This window comes from Triticum urartu, chromosome 6 (assembly GCF_003073215.2).
Source record: "Triticum urartu cultivar G1812 chromosome 6, Tu2.1, whole genome shotgun sequence".
NCBI lineage: Eukaryota > Viridiplantae > Streptophyta > Magnoliopsida > Poales > Poaceae > Triticum > Triticum urartu.
In genome coordinates this window covers 234,456,622-234,475,993 of record NC_053027.1, presented here as the reverse complement: position 1 = coordinate 234,475,993, position 19,372 = coordinate 234,456,622, and the positions used below count along the sequence as shown (strand labels likewise).

Below are 19,372 nucleotides of genomic sequence, written 5' to 3'. Positions count from 1 at the left end.
TGTTTTTATACATTGATTGATTTCCTAGGGATTTAATGTGCACAAATCAAATTTGAGCTACATGTGCACCAAAATGGGTTGCAAAATCATATGTGTCCCTGGGTGCATGTTTCCCTATGCAAGAGATTTCAAAATATTGAGAATATGTATTTTTAAAATTTAGTAAATCCAAAACTTAGTTGAAATTCATGAAACTTATCATGGTGTCATATATGGACACCAGTAGACTGTGATATTGTATTTTTCGTCAATGAGACCCGTTTTGATATAATCTTCTTACAAACGGGAGATTATTAAAAACTGGCAACCAATATCTCATACGGATTATTTATTCTGACCATGTGTGTTAGACCGTGCCATGCTTCAACTAAGCAGTAAAGCGACAGAATGAGTCATCAATAAACCAAAAAGTATATGTGTTGCCACACGCCCCGTGTGCCGTGCGAGCAGGTGTGAGTTGACGGGACACATGCGAGCAGTCCGCCGTGCAGGCATACCGGGAGGCGTGTGTGGAGGTGTGCGTATTGACGGGAGGCGTGCGAGTAGCTGTGTGAAATGATGGTAGGAGTGGTAGAAGTCCGCCGCGCAGGCTCACCGGGAGGCGAGACAGCTTTTGACCACCGCCTGCCTCGCTCCCACTGGTCCATATTAATTGCGTGCCCGAGCCGCCGGCCATAATAGGCGGTCGCACCCTTGATCCATAGTGTTCACCAACGTCTGGACTCTAGAGTGTATGAGGATGCCGCTGAAGCGCACCATCGGAGGGAGTGGCGACGCCGGGGCTAGTGAAGCACCCACACAACGCGTGAAGCTGGACACAGAGGTTTACGTTGCCGCCGACGAGGTCTCGTGCGGGCAGCAGCACGACCTTGACTTCATCAGTGCCGTCGTGCCCCCCTAGCCGGAGCCGGAGGTCAACAGCAACTCCGGCAACGATTACGACTCCGACGGAAAACCGGTTAGTCATTATATACCCATTTGTGCGGCAAACATATCATGTGTTTTCTCTGGTTACTCCCCCCCCCCTCTATAATTTTTTTGGAATACAAATCCTATGGTTATGTTCTCTCAGTCCATGAAATCAGAGTAATTAAGATCCGTTAGATGCACGTAGTGTATTGATTGTTTGAATGTTATCCGTATAGAGTTAGTGATTAATTGTTTGTTCTATACAAATGATTTTTGCTAATAATTCGACTAGGGCTAGCTCGCGTGCTAATAATTCATGGCTAGATCTTAAGAATTGATTTTGAATGTCCTACATATATGTTTGTGCCTTTTTCTTCCAGATCTCGACAATTGATTTTGAATGTCCTACATGTATGTTTCTGCCATTTTCTTTCTTTCAGATTGGTATGTACACAGATGAGGCTCCGGCCAGCGCCACCGCTGGATGTAGATCTTGGACCAGGTTGCGCGGCCGGAAGCGGCCATGCACCCCCTAGACCTGAGGAACCAGAAGAATCTCCGGCGGACCGGATCAGCGATCTCCCGGACGGCATCCTTGGGGAGATCATCTCCCTTCTCCCCACCAAGGACGGCTGTCACACACAAGTCCTCGCATCTCAGTGGTGCACTCTGTGGCGCGCTGTGCCTCTTAATCTCGACTGTCGTCAGCTATCTGTCAATGATGATTCTGAACTTCCCAGAGCCATCATCACCTCCCACTAGGGCTCTGTTCAACGCATCTGCATCTCGGCATGCTACCTGCTAGACATACCCTCGCACGGTGGCCGCCTGGCTGACATCCCTCAATTCGGTAAACTCCAGAAGCTTGAGTTCTACCATGACTATGTATGTAACATACCACGAACCGATGTATCTGTGCCCTCACCACCGATGTCCATCTCGTGGTTTTCCTCCGCTCTCCACACCGCCACCTTCGCCCGGTGCCATCTAGCAGACAATCTGGTACAAATGCTTTGACCCCCACTACAAAAAAACTTGCGCTTGTGGTGGTTGATCTGTCGGAGGCCGCACTGCACAGCATCATCCACTCCAGCTGCCCTGCCCTGGAGCGCTTGCTGCTTGTTTTGGAATGGAAATTCGTATCCGTTGTCTCAAAATAAAGTCGCCCCACCTTGTAAGCATGGGAATTTGATTTTTTGGACATGATCTCATTATCGAAGATGCCCCTTCACTTCAAAGGTTGCTCCTTGATTCTAGTATAGTACCTTCGCAAATAACTGTAGTCTTTGCGCCTAAACTGGAGACCTTGGGTGCAATTCGTGACCCTTTTTGATGGTTCAAGATGGTGTTTGGATCCATTCCTATTGAGGTACTGTATATTATTCACGTAAACTATTGTAATCTGCTTTTTTCATTTGTGCGCATAAGTATCATCTTGGAGTACACTTTTGGTACTAATATTATGTTCTATGCTCAATGAAGAGCTTGTCCATCCTATTAGTGGTGGTGGATTCTTTCAAGACCTTACATATCAGTATGTGGTGTTTTGATCTCAACAGGATTATTGGCTTGCTGCAATGCTTTCCATATTTGGAGAATTTGTATATAAAGGTGATGATTTCATGCACATTGAAACCCATATATAATGTATTATAATTAATCGTTCAGCTATCACTCTTTCAATATAATATTTTTTAGACATTAAGTGTTTTCAATCTTCATCTCTATTTAGGCACTAACACATGGAGAAAAAATTATAACCAATCGATGGTTCAAGAAGCACCGGGATTTTCTGATATCTCATGGCATTCGTTTGAAGGCAGTAGCGCTGGAAGGATATGCATCCAACAATGCAAACACTAGCTTTGTCACATTCTTCATGTTGAATGCGAGGGCACTATTGTCCGTGAGGATTAAGTTTTTCGACAACAAATTTCTTACAGTTGTAAGTGTTGAACAACATAAAAAGAAGTTTCAGGTGGACAAAAGGGCTTCTCAACGTCCTCGACTTCTATTTACAACAACTTGTTATCATGTACCGGTAGAAGTTCTCGTCCAGGATCTTGATTTTATGGATCACACCGATCCATTTTATTGTGACTGCCGAAAACTTTGGTTGAGTTAGTTGTTATTGTCCTGTTCAATCAAGATTTTGTGTAAACCTGATGAGGAATTAATCATCGTGCTTTTGTACCTTCTGTAAGCTGGGGTTAGATATTGCTGCCCTTTTCAACCCGGCTTTGACCCATATTTTCTTTCATGCTAGGCCAATGGCTTGCCATTTTTTAATTAAGACATAAATATTATAAGCATTCACAACATAGGGAAATAACCTCACTCTCGCGGGGTCCTTGAGATCTTTGTTCATTACAGAACCGCAAGTTCTTAGCGCCCACCAGCACCCATAAACTTATTTTCAGCTAGCAGACCAAATGGGCTTTAATTCTTAATAAGAAAAGTTGCATGGTAGTGACTGATTTGGATTTGTCATTTGGGATCCACAAGGAAAAAGCCTATCCAGGACGGTGCCGACTCGACAGTAAACATCAAGTCCTTAAGTTATAAGTACATATGTTGTTGTTCTGTGTGCAATGACATAGCACACGGACCATACTAGGGAACCCGTCGATGATGATTTCATCAATCGCCGACAATTGTATACCACCAAGCATTTGCCCACAACACATATGGCTTATTAGCAGCAATTCTATGTATTATTATCGGTCTCCGGACACATTTCTAATTACAGACCTGTTTGCCGCGTACCACACACATCCTGTTAAATTGAACCGTTTCTGTTCTCTTGGCTCAAAGCAAACAGTTCATCCAAGTGAATCATATGTCATATATCACACACACCTTGATCTGGCTAACCGTTTCTTTTATGTTGCCTAATCACAAACAGTTCATCCGAGTGAACCGTATGTTGTATACCGCACACACCTTCATCTGGCTGCCCGTTTCTTTTGTTTTGCCTCATCGCAAAAAGTTCATTCAACTGAACCATATGCCCCTCATCGCACACGCAACTAAAATATGAACCGTGTTTGGTGTATCCTTCATCGCAAACATTTTGCATCTTTTTTGACAGTTATTTTACATCACCATTTGCGATTAATGCATCGCACACAGTTTTGTCGAAGGGTTTCTGATCGTAGTGTCGCGTTAGCAGCATCCTGCAGTAGTGATCTTTCCACTTCTTGTTTTCAAATATTAGCTTTTTAACAATTTGGTCTTGCACATGTAGATCCTGCTGTCAGAGGTTTTGACCCACTGTTCGACCCTTTTTGCATATGGGGAAATGAGTTGTCCATGAATATCAGTCAAGTCAAGAAACTCAGAAAGATTGTTAGGATAAAGAAATTAGCGACAAAAAACAACAAGATCTTTGTCCGCACAATGAAGAAGACATCAGTTCACTACAACATGGTACTAACTGTTATACCTTTTCTTTTCAATTCCTTTGTGCCATTTCAAATTTAGAGAAGATATTTATGTATATCCTTGTTTTCAGACCTTTCCAAAGCAGTTCACTGATGATTACCTCTCAAACCACCTGTATGGTCAGGAGGTGAGGAAGGTATTCATACAACACCCACAGTTCAATATTGAAGTCTTCCTAAAGAGGATGAAGGATAGATGGTCAATCATCCACATGCATTGGCCTAAAGTTGCAAAGACGTTCAACATCAATGAAGGCTCAATATTCACCTTCCGCTTTAGCAGTTTTTCAGATGAGATTCATCTATCTATATACTGTCTTCATGCTAATTTCCAAAGGTTATAGATGTTGCATGTGAAACTTGGTGCTGGTGCAATTGTGTAATGAGGTAGCTGAGTGCTGAAGCTATATGATGTTGTACTCTGATGTATTTCAATTATGAAATCCTGCTTCCTTAATACAAAAATGAAATATATTGTGTGCTTAATATGAAATTTCAATTAGATTAATAAATGGGTTATTAATAATAGGCCAATTACCCTTCTAATTGGGTTTTTCTATTGCAAACGGTTATTGAGAAAATACCATGGGCGTTGACCTCAGACAACGCACACAGTTTTTAGGAATAAACCGTGTTGGATCAATGAACAATCACACACGACATCCTCTTGAAAACTGTTTGCATTAGGCCACCTTGCGTAAACGTTTATCACATAAAAAATGTGTTTGATGGACAGCCTATGCCACACAGTTTATTCTACGCACCGTGTGTGTTGCATTCAATAACGCAAACGGTAAAATTGTTAATTTCGTCTGCAATGGCAACGCTATCACAAACGATTTAATGGGGAAAATTATGTGTGATGTACATGTGAACGGAAACGTTTCCCTTGGAGTGACTGTGTGGGATGTATATATGAATGAAAACATACTTCTTGGATTGACTATGTGGGGTGTACATACTAACAAAAACGTATTCCTTGGATTGACTGTGTGGAATGTACATACAAACGGAAACATTTAGTTAGGACTGACTCTATGGGATGTGTACTTACGATCATAAATGATTTAGCTTGTATAATTGTATTTTTTAGCACAACTGTACGTATAACTGTATTTGATCGCTTGCCCGTCGCACACAACCTCATTTTGCCAAGGGTGTGTGCCAGGAGGGCCTATCCCCGACGGTTTCTGGGTCATCTAGGAAGGACCCCCTATCACACACACTCACTCGGCGATGGTTTCAAATGTCGTCGCAGAAAGGGGTTAAAAACCGTTTGTATAACACCTCCCTATACCAGTGATTGATGACTTGAGGGAGAAAAATTCCATCTTCAAGCGTAAGCTGAGGAGGAAGGACAAACTCACTACCCCGTCTCCACCACCATCATAATCTCCCTTACCAAAGGAGCCTTGAATACATGGTATGGGCACTCCCCTTGGTTTGTGCCAAGCTTGGGGGAGATGCCCCGGTATCGTATTACCGTCACTTTTTTTGCCTTTACCTATCTTAGTTTGATCTTTAGTTTTATCATGAAATAGTTGAAATAAAGTTTAGCATGATCTCCTTTTGAGTATTAGTTTCGTGATCCACCTATCTATGTAATCAAGCGAGACTCATATAATAAAGTTAGTTTGAGTCTTTGTTTCTTTATTTTTATGTTGCAATCAAATAAAAGGAAATAAATAAAAAAGATCATATGCTAATCTTATGGTAACTAATGACATCACATAAGGAAAAGTATAAGTGGCAAATTTATTGGAGATTGACAAACATAGCATTGGTCAATGATGCAACTCATGAAATAATTGATAAGAGAAGAGAAGATTCACATGCAAATACACCATCTTGGACATCTTTTGTGATTGTGAGCCCCTATCAAATATTATATGTCAAAATTGTTGACGTCGAACAAGGAAGACAACGTAATAGCTATGTTTGTTCATATTCACATAGAAGTTATATTGTCATAGATCCTTCAACATGTGGTGCTTGCTCAATATTTTTGCTAGCCAAAATTCCGCACTAAGTAGAGATACTACTTGAGCATCCAAAAACCCTAAACCCAAACTCATGTTTTGAGAGTCCACCATACCTACCTATGAATTGCGTAAGATCCTTCAAGTAAATTGTCATCGGTGCAATAAGGCAATAAAAATTGCTTCTAAATGTGTTGGATCATTTAGCGTAAGAGAAAATTGAGCATTGTACGAACTTGTGATGGCAAAGTAATAAAAATGATGGACTCCATAATAAAGGTTGCTATCAAAAGGGGCAATATAACGTGACGTTCTTTTGCATTAAGGGATTTGGCATACAAACCAAAAGGCGCATGACAACCTCTGCTTCCCTCTGCGAAGGGCCTATATTTTACTTTATGTATTTATTTTTATGCAAGAGTCAAAGTATTCTTCCCTATTCCTTTTTATTGGTGGAAGATTGTTATGTTCAGATTGTTAATCACATATTGATACCCAATGATCATGATCCACATGATGAGTTGTGAGTAGTTCCATTAGTTTTGAGGACACAAGAGAAGTCTTGTTTGTAATAATCATGTGAAGTTCATTCTCGCTCAATGCTTTGATGATATGTTCTATTGTTCTTCCTCTATTTGTGTTATATGAACGTCGACTACATGGCACTTCACTATCTTTGTGCCTAGGGGAAGACATTGTGGAATTAGTTTACAGATGATGGGTTGCGAGAGTGATAGAAACCCAAACCGTCACGCGTTTATATTCGTTAATTTTACATTAACTGCAATGATTGATGACTGAGATTAAATGGAGAAAGGTTTTTCTCTTCTTCTTTTTCCACGGGCTCGGTCCACACGCATGTTTGCCCACCCAAACTTTTTCAACCCTTAGATATGAAGAGATGGAGCACATCCCTCACGATCCTGGACTCTCTTTATCCAATCCTTCCCTAACTCCTCCAATAAATATGCCGCCAACGAGGAAGCGAAGAAGCAGCAATCATGGTACGCGTCGTAGGAGGAGGGCAAGGCCAATCGTATGGTACAATTCATCCAAGCCTTCTGAGAGCGTCAGAACACCGGCGACCGCCATGGACACCATCACCCTCCCCTCCTATGGTTCTACCCAGCCATGAGATCTTGGCCTCCCCAGACTGCAAGTCTGTAACAACGGCCGACACCAATGCCAGACCAGTCATTACCATGCCATCACCGTCGTCACATATCCTTTCCTCCATCGAGCACACACCACAACATCGTCATCCGCGTGGCAACGCCGCGAAAGCACACCGATCTAGGAAGCCAGCCTCGCCGCTCCTAATCTTCCAGCATCATCCCAAAAAGGTCGGGCACTCCTGACGGATCTGATCTGGAAATAAGAGGTTGCATGTAGCTCGACCTACTGAGGAAAATTACCATTTTCATGGAGAGGAGACCTTGGGAAGGTTCATGAGTGCAACCGCGGAGCATGACGCACGAGGGGGCGAAGCCACTCTTGGAGGTGGCCGCGGCTGCGTGTGTGTGGTGTGGGCAGTGGAGGAAGAGGCACCGCTGCCGGCGCGGAGTGAACCGCACCTTCCGCAAGAGGAGGCGATGCGGGTGGTGTGTAGGTACCAAGCCGCCACAGTGACAGTGGCACGGGATGTACCGTGGTGGATGCTGAAGGCGACTTGCCGAAACTCTTTAAACTCCCTGACCTCCAATGGCTGTCGTAGGCGACTCCTCGCGCTAAGAAACCATGGGAGCCGCGACCGCTCGCACGACTCCGATCCGGTGACTACCAGGTGAGGTGGCGCAAGACTGCTGGTTCGAGGCCGAGGAGGCCGTCGGGTAGCAGTACGGCAGCATGAACTCTGGTCGGGGTCAGAGTCCAGCGACACAATTCAAGGAGGGCGGGCCGTCCCGAGCCAAGGAGGCCCTCTGGTCGCAGTAGAAGCTGGAGGCGGAAACAATGAGGGCCTCTGTGTCTTAGCCCCTGATGGCCGGCGGATGTCGCCCATGGAGAAGATGATAAGGTGGATGTTGCCCCCAAATCCAATTCTATCCTCTGGGTGCCATTCTCTATAAATCCATAGATAAAACGGATGCTGCATTCTCTGTAAACTGATGATAGGTAAAACGGCCGGATGCATGTGTGAACTTGGGGAAAGAGGGACCCGGACGCAAGTGAAAGACAGGGAGGACCAGGGATTCTTCTTTGCCGGCGGTAAGGCAGAGACGCTACTTAGGGAACATGTGCGTACATCCTTGATCCTTCTCTTCTTTCGGTTTCATGTACTCTCCAGTATTCAGTTTGCAGAACTGACAGCAACGAGCAAAGAGATAGAGACTCATCAGATGGAGAAGATTACGCTGGAGAAGGTGGAGAAGGTAATCTCATCTCATTTTGCTGAAATCCGATTCAAAAGGGGTGAAACGGATTATATATCTGTACAGCTGATGCTTAAGAAACCAACATGGTGTACATGCGGCTGGGAGAGGAAAAATAAACAACATCGACTCCAAATCATATATCTATACTCGTCCTAAGTTTGATGGAAGAATTGGCCTCGGTGTTTCGGTACCAGATGCAAGTGTTGCTCAAGCACCTGAATGTAGAAATAATTAATATGTTTATTACAAACTGTCTCCTAAATTAGTATCAGGAAGCTTTAGCTTAAGATGAATTCAGTGGAAATTATACACAAATATTAGCCCTTTTGACTATATTCATAGCAAATTGACCCAACCCTCCAGTCTCCACGCAATAGAAATATGGTACAGTTCACGTACTTTCTTCATCTTGATATAGCCGTGTGCTTTTTAATTTGTCTTAACACAATCTCCCTACACATACACATGGTGCTTTCGCAATACACATTGGACCTAGGTGGTAGAGAGTGCGAGATACATATGCCTGAATCTGGATAAACTACAGTGCTCAAGGTAATACTTTCAGCCACACTCATAAACAAGAGACTTCAGCACAAGGCATATGCTAATTTTGTTGCACTCAGAGTCAGAGATGCAATATTTTGAACGTTTTGCCTCTATAGAACATGAAAGAGCACTGGTGTGCAAACTTTCTACCAGGTAGGGCAGTATGAGGAATGCATGCACCTCTGATACACCTGGATTCTGAGGTTTGAAAACCCGTTGCCCAATTTATTTTACACTCATATTTCTTGCTCCCTTACTAACAGGTGAGACCCACGCGGCAACTTTACACCCACATGGCACGCTGGCTAGCTGTTTATGTAGAAGGGAGACCCATGTGAGGACCGTATTTGGTCAATATTTTCATGCACCGGACAGTAGCAAGGCACTTCTCAAGCTTGAAGACAGTACTGATAAAAGACTGGGTGCAATTTAATCCGTGAGTAGTTTTATCAATAGTTATAGTATATTAAGATGTCGGTATTATATGCATTGTTTGAGTTGGCTAAACATTTTTTTGCCCAAAATTGCTATGAAACTTGTAAATGTATTGGATTGAAGCCTGCTAAGTAGAATCAATGATCATTTAATCAGACACTCTTTGATAATTGATCAATGTAGTGTATATTTTTCTCTTCCGTTGCAACGCGTGGGCATGTTTGTAAGAAATTTAGGGTTTTAGTCTACTCCCTATTCCTCTGCACTTATCCGTGGTGCCGCTCACAAATCGCATATCTGAGACTAGGGGGTAGGGACCTTCTTATATTGTTTTTCCAAAGAGTCCACCTCTTATACAGATATAAGATTCCTAATTTTTTTTCCACTAGTTTCCGGGATAGAGTCCAGATCAAATTACCAACCACGATCATATTTCTCTGTTAACGGATTCTACCCGTTATGTCCCTGGAGCACGCGCTTGTGAGCAACGCGCCATAATAGAGTGTAAATTCCTCTAATTATGTAGATCAACATTAGGGCTGTAATCTAACTATACGATCTAGCTCCTTCCAATCATCAGTGTACCCGGGTAGTCTTTCCAATATAACTACTATATTGTATTCCACTGATAATCGACCAGCTTCCTTAAGCATATATTACTTAAGTACATTCCATCAAGTAACAATTCCATGATAAACATGTAAAGCAATTCCATGTATAAAAACATGTATAATTCCATAATGAGGTATTCCAAATATTAATAATTCCAAGTCATTTGAATATAGTTGCAGGACACATAATTCCAACATCTCCCACTTGTCCAAAACGATCATTCAAATATTCGTAACCCCATAGTCTTAACATGCTTACCAAATACCTCATGACTAATAGGCTTAGTCAGGGGGTCAGCAACCAGGGTAACACTATGTTGAAAATCCAAAGAAATATATAGTGATACCTTCCCTCAGTATGTTTCCTTGCTGTGACTCTTAAGATCACTAGAGACCTTTAGTTTTCGCCTAATTATTCCAGCATAGCTGTCCTCGGTGCCTCGAGTATTATTTCCTCGAGTGTAACTCCGCCTTTATAGGCACCTCGAGTATTTTGTTCCTCAAGTGAAATTCCGCATCAATTGTTTTCCATCACATATATCAATAATATGATTAATTCCACATTGAGTCAAATATATGATAACCATGTAGAATAAAATTTCCAAAACCACATAAATATCAAATCCAATCAGTAAATGAAACTCCATAAGCAACCATGTTTTGAAAGAAATTCCTGACTTCGGTCAGTGAACCTGCACCATATTAGTACTTCACAAAAAAAGGATATGCGTTCCTGGACTTATTTCTCATCTCGTAGATACAATAATAGCTTCCTCGATGTGTTTACCTTTAATATAAATTTCAAAAGAAGCGACAGGTTGTGATGCACTTTCCACAATCTTATATGATGTGTGAGATTCCCTTAGATGCTCGTCTTTCCTTCCACTGCTTGAATGCAGCATAAATTCCGAAAGCTAAGTTATGATAACATAATGAAGATACATACGAGTTCCAGTATCATTTATTATTCCACTTTTCTCAGTAGTTCAAATATAATTCCTCACTGAGTATGATTCCCTTTATCAAAGGTATTTTAACAGATTTGCATTTTTCCATAGAGAAACATTTCAAAATATTTTCTATGTATTTCCAATCGTAAAACATAGGATGTTTAAAATGTTCCTTTCATATGAAAGTTAAAAGATGACCAAGCTTTCACTTCCATCAATGTGACTATATCATTGCAAACAACAAAACAATATTAACATATACAATAATAATGCAAAATACTTTACACTTACATTTGTAGATGACCGTCTTGCTTCATTTAGAAAACCATATGACCTGCTATTCCATTGTTGTGAAGCTTGTTATAAGACCATACATTAATATACTCAATTAGCAAACCATCTCTTTAGTTCCTTTTTCCCAAAATTCCAGGAGAGAGAGTTTCCACAAGGCATATTTCCCTTTGTGTGAATAATTGAATAACAAGAGTGACATTATAATATTCCAGCGAGCCAAATACCCTTTAAAAAATCACTTCCAGACAATAGGCTTGCAGTTATTTGGTATGATATTAAGTTCCCAAACTATGCTCTTCCTCATTTGAGTTTATTCCTTCCCTCAATTCTTCCACCCATAGTTAACACTGAAAAAAAAACTTAAAGGGATTTAGCGATTCCTCTAAAATTTAGAGTGGCATGCCCCAACAACATACAACTATTATCCAAACATGATATTCCGAGCTAATTCCTCCCACTTATCCTAAGCATGTCATGTTTGGAGTGTCACTTGTAGTTTCTTTGGGGTCAAGATTATATTCCAGTATGATTGTCAATAATTCCACCCTTGATCATACAAATAATTGTGTTCCTACTTTCCACTCGTTTTCCTTTTCCGGGTAACAAAGGAAACACCCTTTGATCCACTAGAATAACCATGAAAAAAAAATCCTGGTGTGCGCTTTGTAATAACTGAGAATTTCATGCCAAAATAGAAGATTTCCTTCCAGTCAACCGATTGTAGTAGATGGAGAATGATATCAACAAATGACAGTATGCAATGCTTCCAAAGAAACAAGGGAGTATACAAGACATTCAATTCCTCCATTCAATTGTGGAGTGTATGGTATATTACAATGGTGAATTGTTCCATGCTCTCTACATCAAACAATATATTCCTGAAGTGTACTTCCCCCACCAATCAGTTGTTAAAACTATGATATTATTTAATCAGCTAATTTTCCACTTCAGTATAACATGTGACCAACACAATAAAACCTTTTGACTTGTATAATAAATGATAAACATAACCATATAAAAGTGTAATCATCGAAGAGTGGGATGAAATAAATAATCTGACCTCTAGTGGGGATGTCCAAAGAAATATCATAAGTATAAAAAAACAAATGTGAAGCCCTTTCATCTCCTTCCACCTTAATAAACAAGGTGTATTAAAAAAATATGCTTCACATGTACCATAGTCCTCCCACTAGAGTTCAAAATTCCAGAATCAACAAGCCTCTTGATCCAGTTCCAAGATATGTGACGATGATGTAGATAATAAGATTCCAAGCATGTGTTCCCATTGTCGATATTCCTCCATATGGAGTTATCTTCGCAAAATATAAACAGTATGGTTTGCAAACTTCCAATGGACATCAAGAAAGATAGATCATTGTGTGAAAATCCATACTGCACTAATTTAACTATTGAGCAATATTTCCATTCATCCTTTTCCAAACAGTATGTCATAATCAATAGATTCCAAGATATAACAATAAAGCAAATCCGTTCTTACTGAAGTTTCACAGAGTGTTTAATAGCAATAATACCTTTCCTCCACAAGGGAGTTTCATGGCAAAATTTCCAATTCCAAAGTGTATAAGATTTAGCAGCAATGACAAAGCATATATATATATATATATATATATATATATATATATATATATAAAATTTCCTTTGGAACTGTTACCATGTGAACAAAATTGCTATTGCATTCCAGCAATATGAGACATAGCCACAATCGAGCTACATGAAAAAATATCTCTGAATAAATAAATGTAGTGCAAATATTATCATCAGACATACCAACAAATGAAGAGAAATTTCCTTGTCCACAGACTGAATCCCAACTTCCTCCACAAACAAGTGATGCTGAGTAATAAGATTTTTTCTAGATGTGCATAATTTCCATGCTATCTTTTCGCTGGAGTAATTGCCAGCCCATCCGGGCACTCATGATCTAAGGTCCTTGGATTTCTTTTTTTGTACGGACTAGTATTCTTCTGAGGAGTAAATATCATCTCCTTGTCATGAATTGCATGCAATAGATCTGAGAAAAAAATTAATCAATGATCAGTGATCAAATAAAATGATTGAAACCATGGATGCGTTTGGTGCGTGTAGTCCTTCCGGCAAGCTGGCCGTTGCTTGCAAAAGTTCGTTCCACTTTTGTATTATTTGCCTTCCTGCATATACCAAAGTACTACACGCCTTCGTGTTGAAGCAGTAGAAGCAAAAGTAGTTTCTTTTTTCCTTCAGCTATCCTTGCGAAGTGGCCGTTCAGAGAAGAAGCGGCATGCAGTGTCGGTTATGGCAAAAGTCAACCGGTCGTCGTTTGTCCGATGGGATGCAACGAAACCATCCAGGCGACACATAGTCACGTACAGGCAGCGGTAGGATGGCAAGCTGGTCCACGTCTTTGGTTGTCAACAGGCCGCCGAACGCAGCGGAATTTCCTGGCCAGGACCTCAAGCCAGTGGTGCAGTCGGGTCGCGTCGGGCGCATCTCAGCGACACTGACACGGAGTAGCGAACCCAACGACGCGAAGGTCTAGTGGCGACCTGGTGGCAAACTCGTCGATGCGGAGGTCACCGGCGGTAGTCCAGCTCGACTCGGCGCGGAACGACGCGGAGTCGACGGAGTGGACTTGGAGCGGCGGCTCCGAGAACCCAATCAAGAAAAAATCTTACGATTCACAAAGAGAGTTAATTTCCTTCACGGGAGAATCTTGCATGGTGTGCCTCGTATATGGGTTGGGTACATGATTGAGGCACGCACTAGCAGACGACGCGAACTTTGCTTTGACTATTCTGGATCATACGAAGCCTCCAACAACTTGGTGTAATCAGCATGGCGCGAGCGCAAGCTGGCTAGCAGCGCCCGATCGGCGTCAGCCCTAGAGTCGTGCGATGAGGAGGATCCCGAGCGATCTGGAGGAGCAGAGTTTGATCCGGTGGCAGAGTTCGGTCCTGGTGGATCGGCTAGGATCACGGCGGCGGCGTGACCTAAACCTTGCTCAAGATACCAATGTAAGAAATTTAGGATTTTAGTCTACTCCCTATTCCTCTGCGCTTATCCGTGGTGCCGCTCATAAATCGTATATATGAGGCTAGAGGATAGGGACCTTTTTATATTGTTTTTCTAAAGAGTTCACCTTTTATACAGATATAAGATTCCTAATTTTTTTTCCACTCGTTTCCAGGATAAAGTCCAGATCAAATTACCAACCACAATCATATTTGTCTGTTAACGGATTCTCTACCCGTTATGTCTCTGGAGCACGCGCTTGTGAGCAACGCGCCATAATAGAGTGTAAATCCTCTAATTATATAGATTAACATTAGGGCTGTAATCTAACTATACGATTTAGCTCCTTCCAATTATCAGTGTACCCGGTTAATCTTTCCAATATAACTACTATATTGTATTCCACCGATAATCGACCGGCTTCCTTAAGCATATATTACTTAAGTACATTTCAGCAAGTAACAATTTCATGATAAACATGTAAAGCAATTCCATGTATAAAAACATGTATAATTCCATAATAAGGTATTCCAAATATTAACAATTCCAAATCATTTGAATATAGTTGCAGGACACATAATTCTAACAATGTTTGCTAGTAGTGACCTAAATGCTCTTATATTCGGAGGGAGTATTTTTTTTAGAAAAACGGGTCGAGCTGTTGGTACATGGTAATGGGTCTTTCCCATGGGAAAAAAGTGGTAACGGGTTATGAACCCGATCCTAATTCTCCCGGACCCTACCCATGAACTGTGATGCCGTGACCGCGTCTCCTCCCGCAGTCCACCTTCCCCTCTCCCTCTTCCTTCCTCTCCCGCCGCCGGCGACACCTTGCTCGCGAGGGGTATACGCGGGGAGAGAAAGATGGGGAACGTGTTCGTGAAGAAGCCTAAGATCACGGAGGTCGACAAGGCCATCCTCGCCCTCAAGACGCAGCGCCGCAAGCTCGCGCAGTTCCAGCAGCAGGTCCCCTGCTCCCGCCCTGCCCGATCCGATCATCTGTTTCCCACCCCCGTCCTACTATACCATCTAATTGTTCTAGTTTGTAATCGTGATCATTGAGATTCGATTCTGGTAGTTTATCGATCTCCAATTTTGCCCCCGGGACTAGATAATACCAGGTTTGGTGCCAATACCGCTCATTACGCGAGTGCGGCCGCAGTTGGGATTAGGTTTTTGCATAACGTTGTGTCTATAACTGAATGGGTACGAGCTTTTTCCACCTTGTTAGTTTTGTCAGGAGGGCCCAGTTCTGGTGTGGTTTGTTGTTTGCCATTTTGGGTTGACAGTAGTGATCCGGATTTAGAATGTCTGGCAGTGTCATCAGGACAAGAGTATAGGTTTTGGGTCGGATTATAATGTAGTATTAAGGTGAATGTAAGCGAGAACTGCACATTCATGTTATCAAATGAGGATATTACTTTCCAGAGCATATTGCGAAAACCAGACTGGCTTGTAGTGCATGCTTTGGTGTGCTGCCGTTATCTTGATCTATCAGCGCTAGCGGTATGGGAGTCGTTTGCTGGTGCAAACCAGCAAACTATCTGATTTCTGTACTAGCATGTTGTGCGAAGAAATTATTTCGCCATCGGGTTTCAATACCTTTAGGTGGGTATAACTTGTCGTGTTGTGATGAACTGTTCAAATATTCTAACTGAACTAATGAGCGTGTCTTGCATTAAATCACTGGAATGATGTTTCTACTTACAATTAAGATGGTAATGGTTCTGTTTATGTGTGTTTTACTTTTCTTTCTTCCAGCTTGAGAAGGTGATCGAAGCAGAAAAGGAAGCTGCACGCCAGTTGGTTCAGCAAAAGAAGAGAGACAGAGCTTTGATTGCACTGAAGAAGAAGAAATCCCAGGAAGAGCTCCTGAAACAAGTTGATACATGGCAAATGAATGTCGAACAGCAGGTTAGTAGTTTACTCGATAAATTCTGGCTCCTAATGAATTGCATGTTCATGTATAGAGCAGAAGGTCTGTATTTCTGCTTTACATAAGTGAATCTGACCAGCATTAAGTCTCTTTAGTTTTGATCGATAATTTGACAGTCTGTTTTCTGTTCTCTTGTTGAAGCTGACAGATATTGAACTAGCAAGCAAGCAAAAAGCTGTATTGGAAAGCCTAAAGACTGGAAATGCTGCCCTTAAGTCTATACAGAGTGAGATTAACATCGACGATGTCCAAAAGTTAATGGATGACACAGCTGAGGCCAAGGCTTATCAGGATGTAAGTTCAATAAACTTTTCCAGTCCACTGGTTACTACATTTATAATGCTTTTATCCATGTGAGGTCCTTCCATCTTATTTGAAGTCATTGTATATATTTTTCTTACAACATCCTTAGTTGACGCTTAATACGTAAAGTGGCACCTCGGATCTCTGTAAAAGCTCTTTTCATGTACTTGTGTGGAACTAGTTAAACCATGTACATCATTTGGACTATGTGATAGTTGCCTGAAAATCAGTACTGATTTCGTTCTTACACCATGTAAATATATATAATTAGCTCTGTGGTCTGCAACTTAAACATGAACAGTTCTACATAGTATAATGCTTCTGAAATTGTGACTTATACAAGTAGCTAATACAAGAATCAATTTATCATCTGTTATATTGTATTATTGATGTCTTTGTACTTATTAATCAATTCCCGTATTTTTTTTCATCTGATTTTGATGAGCTCCCTTCTATTTCTATTATCGGAGTTATTTATATTTGAATCCAGTTTTCATCAGTTCCTTCTCGTGATCTTACCATCTGTTGCAGTATATGCCCCCAACGCCAATGCCTGTAACCTTTTTTGCCTTGCTTATCAACTGATATTGATTGCAGGAAATAAATGCCGCTCTGGGTGAACAACTATCTGCTGAGGATGAGGAGGCTGTCATGGCTGAATTTGACAACTTGGAAGCTGAGGTTTTTCCCCAAAAGCTTCAAGAGTTCTCAACCTTTTGTTTTAAGAAAAATACCTACATAATAAACTCCGAGTTCTGAGCTTAAATGAAGATTTGTTTCTCTGCTAAATTGTTATTGTCGTCTGTTCTTTTCAGCTTGCACTTGAGTCTCTGCCCGATGCTCCCGTTACTGAAGTACAATCTGAAAAGAAAACCAAAGCACCGGCTTACGCTGAAGCTCCAGCTGAAGACATTGATGATGTTATTGAGCTTCCTGATGTACCTACTAAAGCGCCAGAGAGGTCTGAAGCTCCAGAAAAAACAAAAGGTTTTGATCTCATGTTCCTTTATTTTTGGAGTTTAGCCTGTTTCATTTGCATCTTATACTTTTTATGGTGTACTGATGATGTGTTCTGAATTGACAGTCTTGGAAGAGCCACTACCTGCATAGTTGGTGGAGCTGAGCTGAACAGGGCACTCCAAGTCCTGCGGTTTGCAGGAGCTGTAAAATATCTGCCATTTGATTGTACTACTTAATTTTGTCATTTCATAAGTTTCATTGTGTACAGAATCTGAAATGTTGGTCTCGGTTATCAATTGATGCAGTGACGACCTGTGCCTGTTGTACATTTAGTAGTCTCAGCATCGATTATGGTATCAGATGTCCTGTTATTTCTTGATTGTCGTTTGTATATTGATTTGGGCTTGCAGCATGCTACAAGCATATCCCTGTTGTCTCCTCTGGACAGCTAAAATTAAATTGTGTTAACTGTTAACTGGGATTCTGTTTCATTGGTTGGATCTTTACCACGACTTGGCTACTTTGCACTCAGGTATGTAAACAGTTACATTTCATGCTCATCATTTCTGATTTGACACCTGCTCTTCCAGATTTCTGCCGCTACACATAGCAAGTTTGGTGCAGAGACATTTATGTAGTTGCTGGGCTCAGTATGTTGCCGCTGCTGGCCAAGTCTGTTCTGTAGCTGCTGCTGCTACTGGTGATCTTTGCTGTTAAAATGGTCTGTTGAGATTGACGCTGAAAAACGGTTGCATTCCTATTTTAACCATTTTAACAGCATGTCAATAACAAGTACTGTGTTCCTAGAAATGGCAAATTGAACAAAAAATGATGGTATGCCAGAGTTTATATAAGGAATGCTCAAGTACCGTGTTGAGTAACCGATTATTTTGTAGAATGGATGTGGCACTGAAAGGTTTTCAGCATGCTATTTTAACTATTTTAACAGCATGTCAGTACAAGTTATAGAAAACAACATTGACAATTATATTGGACGCCGATAAGTGCCACACGTGTGGGCGTTAGGGGGTCTGCCCACACATTTTGTGTGATGTATAAGAGGAACAGCCTACACACCTACGTGTGGGCAAAACAAGTAATGCCCACACATCTCTTTTTTTCTCCTGATCCCTTTCACACGCGTGCGTGTGGGCGAAATAGATAACGCCCACACGCCCGTACGTCAGGCCTCGTACCTCGTGGTCCCGCACGCCCCGCGTGACAGTCACCGCGCTTCCCGCAGTTGCCATGGTCCAGACCCTCGTCCATGTTCGTTTAACTGTAGTTGTCATGTCGCTGAATTTCGGTTGCCATGTCGGACAACTACAGTTGTCATGGTTGCTCAACTGCAGTTGCCATGATTTCAAAACTTTAGGAGTTGCCACCCACTAACACTAGGCAGTTGCCGTGTAGCACTACAAAAAGACATGGCAAAAGAACATGTTCGGGTAAAAGAGAGAGTTGCCGTGTGCTTACAAGCACGCTAGGGCAGTTGCCATGTAAAGAGAAAGAGTTGTCATCTACTTACGTGCACGCTAGGGCAGTTGCCATGTACCATGCAAAAACACATGGCAATTCGGGTAAAAAGAGAGTTGCCATCTGCTTAGAAGCAAAGCTATGACAGT

General features: G+C 41.6%; 1 protein-coding gene and 1 long non-coding RNA gene across 2 annotated transcripts; both read left to right on the top strand.

Annotated features, from left to right (window-relative positions):
* The first annotated feature begins 7,807 nt into the window (after positions 1-7,807).
* On the top strand, positions 7,808-9,825 carry LOC125516189. The gene is made up of 4 exons (XR_007287281.1): positions 7,808-8,345; positions 8,444-8,536; positions 8,623-8,700; positions 9,513-9,825. It is a non-coding gene; the product is annotated as an uncharacterized LOC125516189 (long non-coding RNA).
* A 5,454-nt stretch (positions 9,826-15,279) lies between these two features.
* On the top strand, positions 15,280-18,075 carry LOC125512753 (vacuolar protein sorting-associated protein 20 homolog 2-like). Its single transcript, XM_048677846.1, has 6 exons — positions 15,280-15,514; positions 16,310-16,462; positions 16,626-16,778; positions 17,385-17,468; positions 17,603-17,774; positions 17,872-18,075. The coding sequence occupies exons 1-6, from the start codon at positions 15,413-15,415 to the stop codon at positions 17,895-17,897; spliced, it is 690 nt and encodes a 229-aa protein (XP_048533803.1). The 5' UTR covers positions 15,280-15,412; the 3' UTR covers positions 17,898-18,075.
* The last annotated feature ends 1,297 nt before the right edge of the window (positions 18,076-19,372 follow it).